The sequence below is a fragment of the Caenorhabditis elegans genome, chromosome V (genome assembly GCF_000002985.6).
Source record: "Caenorhabditis elegans chromosome V".
Classification (NCBI taxonomy): domain Eukaryota; kingdom Metazoa; phylum Nematoda; class Chromadorea; order Rhabditida; family Rhabditidae; genus Caenorhabditis; species Caenorhabditis elegans.
Genome location: NC_003283.11, coordinates 7,485,267 through 7,496,713, shown reverse-complemented (window position 1 = coordinate 7,496,713; position 11,447 = coordinate 7,485,267). Strand labels below are relative to the sequence as shown.

General features: G+C 31.4%; 4 protein-coding genes across 4 annotated transcripts; all 4 read left to right on the top strand.

Annotated features, from left to right (window-relative positions):
* Window positions 1-1,424: 1,424 nt before the first annotated feature.
* On the top strand, window positions 1,425-2,834 carry srbc-11 (Serpentine Receptor, class BC (Class B-like)). The gene is made up of 6 exons (NM_072528.4): window positions 1,425-1,560; window positions 1,604-1,823; window positions 2,060-2,269; window positions 2,322-2,423; window positions 2,467-2,571; window positions 2,622-2,834. The coding sequence occupies exons 1-6, from the start codon at window positions 1,427-1,429 to the stop codon at window positions 2,742-2,744; spliced, it is 894 nt and encodes a 297-aa protein (NP_504929.1). The 5' UTR covers window positions 1,425-1,426; the 3' UTR covers window positions 2,745-2,834.
* Window positions 2,835-3,689: 855 nt separating this feature from the next.
* srbc-10 (Serpentine Receptor, class BC (Class B-like)) lies at window positions 3,690-4,839 on the top strand (the record flags this gene model as incomplete). Its single annotated transcript, NM_001322571.1, has 6 exons — window positions 3,690-3,829; window positions 3,885-4,104; window positions 4,164-4,370; window positions 4,417-4,512; window positions 4,563-4,667; window positions 4,711-4,839. 6 exons carry the CDS (start codon window positions 3,690-3,692, stop codon window positions 4,837-4,839), a joined length of 897 nt encoding a protein of 298 aa, NP_001309476.1.
* Window positions 4,840-6,273: 1,434 nt separating this feature from the next.
* On the top strand, window positions 6,274-7,580 carry srbc-9 (Serpentine Receptor, class BC (Class B-like); the record flags this gene model as incomplete). The annotated part of the gene is made up of 6 exons (NM_072526.4): window positions 6,274-6,395; window positions 6,439-6,634; window positions 6,887-7,096; window positions 7,145-7,246; window positions 7,292-7,396; window positions 7,449-7,580. The coding sequence occupies 6 exons, from the start codon at window positions 6,274-6,276 to the stop codon at window positions 7,578-7,580; spliced, it is 867 nt and encodes a 288-aa protein (NP_504927.2).
* Window positions 7,581-9,095: 1,515 nt separating this feature from the next.
* Window positions 9,096-10,583, top strand: srbc-7 (Serpentine Receptor, class BC (Class B-like)). Its single transcript, NM_072525.5, has 6 exons — window positions 9,096-9,224; window positions 9,269-9,488; window positions 9,784-9,993; window positions 10,144-10,245; window positions 10,288-10,389; window positions 10,436-10,583. Exons 1-6 carry the CDS (start codon window positions 9,103-9,105, stop codon window positions 10,565-10,567), a joined length of 888 nt encoding a protein of 295 aa, NP_504926.2. The 5' UTR covers window positions 9,096-9,102; the 3' UTR covers window positions 10,568-10,583.
* The last annotated feature ends 864 nt before the right edge of the window (window positions 10,584-11,447 follow it).

Here is an 11,447-nt window from a genome sequence, read left to right as displayed (position 1 = left end):
TGCCCCATTCGTTTCAAAAAATGTTCAGCGAATTTTTTTCACAACACAATTGCTCGGATGAACATGATTTTGAAAGATCAATCTGCATACACCAGGCGAATCAAAAAGTCAATTATCTAGTCTGTATCAAACTCGATGTGCGATGTTATCAGACAAAGCACGTATATTTATGATGACTAGGTAATACCCAAAATTAACAATCTCGTGATATTAATCATCAACAAGCTCTTTGCTTCTGTTTTTTCATTCTTTTATCCTGATTCTTTCGAATATACCTCAAACTTCAAAAGTTGTAATATTTGGAACTGTTTCGAAATTTAAATAGTTTCGCTAACAGGTTCCTCATAATGTTAGTAACTTTAAAGTTTGCTTTTCAAAGTTTTTTTAATGATAATATTTGATGAAAAAGAACAAAAAACTTTGTATTACGGTTTTTTATTGCATATTTTCCATTACATTTTTCCACTACAAAACTTTAGTGCCGGTAATCAACTTTGAAAAGCAAAAAATACGATCTTAAAATTTTTCTCAGACCCCTTTTAATTTTTACTCCCTCGCATTTTGAAATTATTTTCACACGGAAAAAAACTTTAAATTCTTTACGACCTTTAGCAGTTCCCAGACTGTAAACGTTTATCCATTATATCCTTTAAATCTAGAAACGAAATCATACTCTATGCTTTTTAGTTAGGAACAGTTTTTCGCTTGGGATGTTTAGGTTTTAAAAAATTAGGTAACCTACCTGTTTGTGCGGCGTCAGAAACATGAAAAAAAACTTTATTTATTTCTTCAATCATTTCTAAAGCAAATTTATGGGCATCGAGCTCAGAAAAAACTGTTAGATTTCAGTATCACCACTTCCTTGTTGACTTCTGTCGCTAATCATTTGATAATTACTTCATCTAAACAAAGCTTTCAAATTACATGTATTAATGAATCATGGGTGTCTGTGGGGAATGTATCTAGATGCACTTACATTAATCAAAAATTACCAAATATCATAACATAAATAGCCACTTTTAGATATCTGTTTTTTTAGTTTAGTCAGTGATCATTTTCGGGAAATTTGTCCATTTTGAAAAATTAAGCACATCTTCGCAGGGCTAAACGCCAATAATGTTTGTTACGAAATGAAAACTTAATTTGATGGAACTTTTATTGTTTAGTCGACATACTTATGAGCGATAAAAACTTTGACTCTAGATAATAAATTTTCAATCTATTTTTAAAAGTTTTTATGTGATATTTGATCATTTTAGCATTAAAAACATGGTTTTGAACAATTTTTTACCATTAATCCGTCGTTAAGTTGTACTAGAGATAAGCTACAATACATTGTTTAAAACATTATTTCAATTGGCTGCTGATGTTGCGAAAATATATTTTGATCGTTATAATTACTATTTTTAAACTTCATTTTTAAGAAATGTCTACTCAAGTTTCTTCAAACCAATCTGGGAATCTGATGAACCTATCTGCAGTTGTAATTACATCAATTGGAGTTTTATCTTCATTTTTAACAATTTTCATGAATATTTATTTCATCAAGAAAATCACAAAGTTTGTACCACTGTGATAAAATGATTTTATTTTAACTATTCAGAACTCGCAACAAGATGATCCTTTTCTTCTATCGAATCTTTCTCGATGTAGCCTACGGAGCCATTGCATGCTCTTACATGGCATTCTGCATTTTATATTCGTATTTCACCGATCGGTTCAAAGAGCAACAAGTGTTTATTGTTTATTTGGGATTTCCTTTGCAAACCACTGCAGCTATCCGAATGACGATTGCAGTAGCTATTTCAATTGAGAGAGTTCTGGTAAGGTTTTCTGTGATTGCATGTGAGCCGAAGTATATCGACGTAGAAAGTATTTTGCGCAAAATTCAATGTAGGCCTGTGTAGAAACCATCAATGTTGTAGGCCCGTGGGCTGGCCGAGGTGTATTTGTGCCTCACTATTAGTAAAAGGATTTGCTAATCATGTGAAATCCATTGGGTTCAATAAGAAATAAACTGTTATTTCTAAGAAAAAAGAAATGAATTTGAATTTTTCAGGCTGTGTTCACACCTATCACCTTCCATAACTATCGCCACTTGTGTCCTACAGTAATCGTTCTTATTTTGGCAATAAGCCTGGGGACTCTTGAAAATTTAGTCCTTTTTCAATCATGTACACTAAATCTCTCTAACATTCCAAAAAACTGCGGCGTATTGAGATGTGCAGTGGACGCTTGTTTCTTCTCCTACTGGGCAAGCGATAGATCAGTATGTTTAATTGTTTCACATATAAACATGTAATCATCTTTCTCACAATCAGGCAATGTTTGCACTAAACTTCATATTCTCTGGCCTTCTCTCCATCAAGCTTATTTTCTTCAACAAACCTCAACACGGAAATGGACACAAGGAGCATTCAAAAGTAAGTGTTGACAAAATTTCACAAGTAAATTTTTTAATTTTAGATAAATCATCTGGCCTTGCTGGATGCAGCTAACGTGTTTCTATGTGATTTCCTCCCAACTTCCACATCAAATTATGTGACTCAGTTCAAGTTTACTAGTTTTGAGGTGACTTTTCATCATGGGTTGAAACCCCAATAATTTTCAAATTTTTTCAGAATGTAGGCCCATACATATTTGTTATCAAACTCATTGGAATTGCAATCGAAACGTGTCTAATCTACTGGATCTTGAGGAAAAGAACTATAAAAACAAGCATAGTAACGCCTCTACAAAGATAAATTACCTCTGAAACTTTACCACATATATTTTTTGATAGTTTGTGCGAACTCCGGTGTTTGATGTTTGCACAATAAAGATTCACACATTTTTCACATTCTCAGCTAAAAAGTTCAACTTTCCCATGATAAAAAATTATCTTCATCAAAAAACTTCGAAACATTCTTTCTGATCATAAAGTGATGTATGAGAACATTTCGTAGAGTGGAACAAACTAATATCAAATTATTGGTGTTTAAATTGTCGGAGTTGAAATTCTATTTGAAATATAAAAAAAAGAAGTGATTTGGTGCAATTTCAAGATCTTTGATAAAAGTTAGATATAGGAAAAATTTTCCTACCCACGCTAATTTCTACCAATTTTAGTAGACATTTTAAAAAATCAACGCTGAATAGCAATAATTATCTAAATGTACCCAATAATTTCAGGGTGTTCTGTCTTCCTTCAGTAAGTTCTGAGAATTCTTTCATCAACTTCAAAATATTTGTTTTTGTTGGAAGTGAAAAATTGGGTCATATACTATTTTGTTTCACTTAAAATTTAGATTTCAATCAAATATTGCTAAAATGCATTAAGCAACACACTCAAAAATCAATAACACAAATTGACTTATGACTCAATTTTTACTTCCAACTTAACAACTTATTTGATATCAACTACCTAATTTTAGAATATTAGTGGACGAGGACAAAAACGACACGCTGCGTTATATTATTGGTTTCTTTCACACTAGCAATCCATAATAAAATTATTTACTCGCAATTTACTGTTTTTTTCAATTGTGAACCGAATTTGAGATATTTTTGAAAATTTCAAAAAATCATACTAAGAAATTCAATTTTTGGGTAAGCATTTCCGACATTTTCCTCCTGGCATTGAAAAAGTGCGACAATAAATATCTATAAATTTTGTAGAATCAGCTTATTAGAAATTTGAATTCAGAATAATGTCCTTCACAACAAAATCACTTGCTATTGAATCAGGAAATCTTATGAACCTATCTGCAGTGGTAATTACATCAATTGGGATTTTATCCTCGTTTTTCACAATTTTTATGAATATATATTTTATCAAGAAAATCACGAGGTAGTTTTCCTCAACTATGCACAAAATGCGTAGGTCGCACATTTGTAAATTGCAGAATCCGTCACCGTATGATATTTTTCTTTTATCGAATTTTCGTTGACATATCGTACGGAGTTTTAGCGTGTGCTTATATGATATTTTGCATTTTATATTCGTATTTTACGGAAGAGCTCCGTGAGAAACAGGGTTTTATAGTTTATCTCGGATTTCCACTTCAATCGGTGGCAGCTATCAGGACGATCATAGCTGTCGCAATTTCAATAGAACGGGTTTTGGTGAGAAATTGTGTGCAAATTGCAACATTCGCAAATAATTGTAAAGAATATATTTTCAGGCTCTTTGCACTCCTGTACTTTTTCATAATTATCGTCATCGATTTCCTAGTATTATAATTCTAATACTAGCAGTATGCTCGGGAATTTTTGAAGATTTAGTCCTTTTCCAATCGTGTACTTTAAATCTTTCTAACATTCCAAGAAACTGCGGTGTATTAAGATGCGCCGTTGACAAGTGTTTTTTTGATCATTGGGCTGACAGATCTGTTAGTTTTTATTCACATCAACCTCACTTTAATTATCGAAATTTAGATAATGTATGCATTGAACTTTTTGTGCTCCGGACTTCTTTCTATAAAATTGATTTTCTTTAACAAATCTCTAAATGGGCAAGGTGAACATTCAAAAGCAAGTGTAAAAACTAAATTGAAATCAGATATCTCTAATTTCAAATTCAGGTTAACCATATAGCACTGCTAGATGCAGCCAATGTATTTTTATGTGATTTTCTTCCAAATTCAATTTCAAACTATGCGGCACAATTCGAATTTTCTAGCTTTCAGGTAAAGTTTGTTTTCTGGTTAGAAACCTTATATACAGTTTCAGAACATTGGCCCTTATATTTATATCATAAAGCTCTTTGGAATAGCAATTGAGACGTGCTTCATCTGCTGGATTTTGAAACTGAAAAATACTCAATATCAACCAAATACTGTGTTACCCCTGCAAAAATAAATTTCAAAATATTTTTTTTAATTATCGAAATTAAAAAAAGAAAAGTTTCTGTGATTATCTTTAAAAAATTTTCACGCAACTATTTCTGATATATTAATGATTATTCATTTCATTTGAATCAGAATCTTTTTTTTTTGTTTTTGTTTTCCTAAAATATACAGTTACTAATAAATGCCTATCAAGTTTAAAAAATGTTAAAATGAGCTGTAGAAATTAATCAAGAATCAAAATTAGTGCCGAGCGGCAATGTTCAATACATTTGATTGTTAGCCTATGATTAAGTTATTCACGACCATGTTGAGTTTGACATGTTGTGAGTTATTAATTTAATTAGAATTGTCATGGAGGCACACAAATACCTGCCAGAAACGTTTTGAAACAGTTAGTATTCTCCCTCTCTGCCATAATGCGACAAAATGTTCAAAAATGTTTTCTATCTAACTGTTTGTTCTGATGTTCCTCGAAATTCACGTCGTAACTGGACCCCTTTTTTCTCTACTTGTGACGTCTCCTGCAATGTATAAAAAAAACTTTGCTACTGAAAATGTAGTCTTTCAAATCTAAACGACTTCCGACTTTTCAACATCTTTTTACGTGCTGATTATGATTGCTTACTTTTAATGCAAGGTTTATAATACATACACATACATATAAAGATCATGATTAAATCCAGAAAATAACATTGCCTACAATAGTGGACTACGTCACAGACAAAAAGTTTGAAACATCAAATTTAGTTTTTTAAAAGAAAAGATACACAAAATTTATTCTGTACTGAAAATATTTACAATGTTAATTTGAAAAATGCAATTTGCATAGAAAACTGCACGCATATTAGTTTTCTAACCTTTGTTTTCTAGAATACTTGCATAAGAACAATGTTTTCAAAGAAGTGTAGACGGTGCATGCTTAATTTTTTAAAAGTTCTGTGAAAATGTGCAAGATACATAGAAAACTAAATTTTAAAGTTCAGTTTAGAAGTTTTGTTTTTAAGATCTAGAACATAATATAATATCTAGAACATAATATCTAGAACATAATACTATCTCTTGCAAAATGACAGGTCTTTCATAAAGCTTCTTTCCTTTCGGCAACTATTTTTAAAATATTTATTTCCAAGATATTAATAATAACTTACAGTGAACTTTCAGTCTGAGTTTTGGTCTAAATAGCCCTGGCAACATGTAATATTGGTTAAACCTCATTAAAAATGATTATTTGATCTGTATTTTATTTCAGAATAGTTAACTCTTATCATAATAAATAATAATCCAAATTTTCAAAATTTTTAAGTTCTGCTATATTAAAGTCTGAGCCAATTGAACTTTTAAATTTTTTTTTGCATTTTCTTACATTTCAAACCGGGATTTGAAAGTTTTTTCAAAAAATCCACATTCAGTAGTTACAAAAAATTTGAGTATTTGTTTAGAAAACATGTCCTATTTGCTAGAAGGCCCCTTGATGAGTTTTTCTGCAGTATTTGTAACATCAATTGGAGTGATTTGTTCCGTTTTCACAATTTTCATGAACATCTACTTTATTAAACAAATCGGAAGGCTAGTTTTTCATTCTCATAAATTTTGTACATTAGCTGTTCAGAACCCGTCAGAAAATGATTCTCTTTTTCTACCGTCTCTTTCTTGACTTGGCATATAGTGTTCTGGCATGCGCTTATATGACATTCTGCATTTTGTATTCATTTTTTACTGAGGAGCTCCGTGAGCAACAATTTTTTATCATTTACATCGGATTTCCACTTCAAACAGCTGGTGCTATGAGAATGATCGTTGCACTTGTAGAAAGATAGGCAGACTTGTGCCTGCCTATAAAATGAAGAAATCTGAAAACGAACAGCAAGAAATCCGAGGTTTCCAGTTATTTTATTAGACAATTGGAACTTACCAAAACCCTTTCAACTGATATTGCTGCCACAACGGAAAAGTAGAGCCATGTGTTAGAAAAATGTAAATGGAAAACCTGAAAAGACAAATTCAAAAGTTCTGCGATATGCTTAATATTAATTTTTAAATATTAGTAACCATTTTAGGCCATTCACACTCCGATCATGTACCACAAATATCGGGACTTATGCCCTTCTGTTATAATCCTAATATTGGCTATTGGATTGGGAATGTTTGAAAACCTTGTTTTGTTCCTATTTTGTTCTTTGAATAATTTCGCAATGCCACGAAACTGTGGTGTTTTGCGATGCGCAATTGATTCGTGTTTTTTTGATTTCTGGACAACGGATCGATCAGTACAATCAATAACTTTTTCGGTAATACTCAATTTTGTTAATTTTCAGGTAGTGTTTGCTCTTAACTTTGCATTTTCCGGTTTACTTTCTACAAAACTGTTAATTTTCCATAAATCACATAGACAGAATACAGGTGGAGTGCAATCAAAGGCAATTTAATTTTTATTTATAAATGCAATAAAATCAAAGATTTAGGTGAATAATCTAGCTATGATTGATGCTGCCAACGTATTCCTGGGTGATTTTTTTCCGACCTCAATTTCCAATTATATAGCTCAATTTGCGTTTTCCAGCTTTAAGGTCGGGTTTTGACTGCTCGTCGTTGTCATAATATTTTCTCACCACTTTTTAGAACATTGGACCATATATGTTTATTATAAAACTAATTGGAAACGCAGTGGAGTCAATTTTCATATTGAAGATTTTGAAGAAAAAAAGCGCCCGTGCAAGTATTGTGGTTGCAAGTCGGACCCTTCAAAATTAAATAAATTTGTGAAATATTGTATCTTCAGTCAGTGTGAATCCCCATATATTGTTCTTTTCCTCAAAAATGAAAATCGTTAAACTGAGCTGTTTCATAATAATATATTAGCATGAGTTTTCCAGACTAGAAACATTATCATTTTCAGTCCCCATGGTGAAATGATTATACCTTTTCGGAGTTTTCAAAAGTTGTTTGAAGTTTCTGATATTTTTCGAAGAAAAATCAGCTATTACTGGTAGAATATCTTGCATTTTAATCTTTTTTAAGCTCAAAATAATTCGTTTAGTTGAATAAAAGTGTGTGGAGCGAATAATTTTATTTTAGTTTTGCATGGCTTTGCAGTTGTTGTTTTAGTGAAAAAAATCAGTTAAAATTGGAAAAACATGACTTTGCTTGCTATGTTAATGATAATTTGATTTTGTTAACCTAGTAGAAATTAGAAACAACACATTTCGCAGTTAAATACGATCAATCTGCAGTTACGGAATAAACTTACGCACCTAATTTTTAAAAGTTTTCGATTTGATCTCACGCAGTCGCCGCCAAGCCGAGGACAATTCAAAGTTATATAAAGCTACATGTTTTTTCTCTATGTACATATGTATATTGCTTAGATTAAATCTTTAACCACTGGGTAGTTTTTTATCAAATCCTTGCATGTGAGTTTATAGTGTTTGCTACGATACTTCAGATAATTCATTTTTGAGCGTTCCAAGTGAATTTTCAAAATTCAAAAATTCAGTCTATTAAATATGACAGGCAAATTTGAAGCCATCACCGCAACACCAAAAATGCACTGAGTTGAATTATATTATACTTCAAATAAATTTTTGGAGAAATAAGTGTGTATGCAAGAAATTGTATTTCTTGCCTATGCAATTGAGAAATAATTTAAATACGCTTAAAATTAAAAACAATTTCGAATTCGTTTGCAAAGAATTTTTTGGTTTCTCCAATTGGAGGAATATCACTGTTTAAGGAAAAAACCGTATCTTTTTGTGTTAAAATAACATCCCCTGCCCTCTATACATAATACATTTTCAAACAATTATTATTCGTTAGAAACCACGTTGTGGCACAAAAAGCAAGGTTTTAGTAACTTCATATAATTAACTACTGTTGTTTGAAAAGTAACAACATAATAGTTATAATTAGAGGCTGCTATAGTAGATACGAATAGAAAGGTTTCGAAATAAAATGGAATCAAAAAATTCAAGAAGCATGTGATTCCAAAACAATTTTTTACCTGATCTTGAATGAAACATTTTAAAATTCGTTTTTTTAACTTTCATATCATTTCAATTCATTACTAAAAGCAAAGAGCCAAAATAAAATGCATTTCGTTCAAAACTGATATGTTTATTACTTTAAAAATAAATAACAAGATCCACATTTGTGAGCTAAGACACAGTTTTAAGCAAAATGAAGTTTTCAAAATGTTTGCATTTTGAGCTCGTGTTTGAAGTTTTTTCTTCAATTAAAAATTTAAGCTATCAAAATTATTAATTTTCGTTCAGAAAATATGTCCTCTTCTCAAGAAGGCTCTCTGATGAGTTTGACGGCGGTGCTCGTAACATCCCTTGGAGTAGTTTCTTCTGTTTACACGATTATTATGAACGTCTATTTTATAAAAAAGATTGGAAAGTCGGTTGAGTTGAAGTATTACCGCACATACCTCAAATGTTTAGAACTCGTCAGAAAATGATTCTCTTTTTCTACCGTCTCTTTCTCGACGTGGTGTATAATGTTCTGGCTGGTGCCTATATGACGTTTAGTATTTTATATTCGTGTTTTACTGAAGAGTTTCGTGAGCATCAAGCTTTTATTGTTTACATCGGCTTTCCACTTCAAACATCAGGAGCTATAAGAACAATTGTAGCGTTGGCGATTTCAATTGAAAGGGTGTTGGTGAGAATTTCAATATTTGATAAGACATATTATTTTTTTTTAATCAAATACTATAACAAAACCAAAAATCTGAACACTGAAGAAAAGGATTACGCTGTGCACGAACTCTCATAGGTCACGCACACTGTGATATGAACCGATGATTCCTGCCTCATATCTACACATGTGCCTACAGCCAAACTAAATGTAAAATTAGCATTCATTTCGTCGACGCACATTCAACAAATTACCTATCTGAATTGTGGAAAAAATAAATTACAGGATTTATCTACTTTATCTACTAGACTTTTTTCAGGCCATTTACACACCAATTATGTTCCATAATTATCGCGATTTGTGCCCTTCTATATTAATTCTACTGTTTTCTGTTTTCATGGGAATGTTTGAAAATCTTATCTTATACCTCTTTTGTTTCTTGAATATTCCCGCAATTCCGCGAGACTGTGCAGTTTTGCGATGTGCTGTTGACTCTTGTTTTTTCGACTATTGGACAACGGATAGATCGGTAATAAAATAGGGTTGTTTTATGAAAGTTTTTTTTCGCAAAACTTCACTTAAGTTTTTTTGAAAATTCCTCAGATTTTGTTAAAAACGACATTTAAAAAAACAGAAATAGAACGGAGGTGATAATTAAATTAATGTTTTCTTGCTTCAGGTGTTATTTGCGTTAAATTTTGTATTTTCTGGCTTACTTTCAACAAGACTGTTCTTTCTTAATAATGCACATAGACAGCATGCAGCTGGAGAACAATCAAAGGTGATTTTTTAATTTAGAGTTGTAAAATATTCAGAAATTCAGATAAATCATATTGCTTTAATCGATGCTGCAAACGTTTTCTTATGCGATTTTTTGCCAACCGCGTCAAATTATATTCCAAAAATCCCACTGTTCAGCTTCAAGGTCGGAGTTTTCCTTGCTCTTGGTTTATTTATTTTTACTTTTTCAGAATATTGGACCTTATGTTTACATCATAAAACTTGTTGGAAGTGCAGTGGAATCATATTTTATTTCGAAGATTTTGAAACGAAGCAGCGCCCGGTCAAGTGTTGTAGTAGTAACTCGTACTGTACAAAATTGAATAAATTCATGAAATACAGTATTTCTCTTATTTGTAATATGTAAAAAAAAAGTTCCAATACTTATACTTTGAGTAAAATATTAATAAGGACAGCAAGTCAAATGATCGACTCTTTTAAGATTTGTTTTTGTGAACGTTCACCGTTTTCCTTGATTTTTTTTTCATACTCGTGTGAATTCTTCCCTATTTTTTGACTAGCCCACGTTTCTTTTGAACTTTCCCATACAAATAGGTATCTACAAGTCTATGGAAAAAATTTATATGCACAGCTCCTCAAAATTTGAATTTCCGCGCAAATTATTGTAATCCTAGAATGTTCTTTTCCCGTTAAAAAAAAAGTATGAATACTTTTTTTGGATTTTCTTAATTTTGAGTTAGTTTTATTGAAATGTGTTTTGGTAATGTTCTTAATCTGAAGAAAGATAACAATTTGATCATATTTACGTGCAAAACCCAAAACATAGTTTGAGATCACCCGAAAAATCATTTGGGCGTAAATTCAAATTTCTAATTCTTCCAGTCACATTCGCCTATTTCGAGCTTATAGTAAGTTCTCTTACATTGAACTGAAGTTTCCTGTTTTTTGTTTAGTGTGTTAGTTAAAAACCCTTACTTTGTGTTTCAGTGATTTCTCCACATTCACTGGACCTTATTTTAAAGTGGATGAAAATTAAAAATAATAAAATTGAGAAAATCCCTAGAACTGAGTAGACCACAAAATGAGTGGATGGTTAATATACTTCGAATAATTTCCGATGAAACGATCATATTTTATAGCATAAATTCCCACAGTTTCAGTAAGAAAAGGTTATGACTTTCGTTCCGGTACTGATTTGCTCTCCACCAAAAGATGAAATGATCACAACTATGAGACTATTTT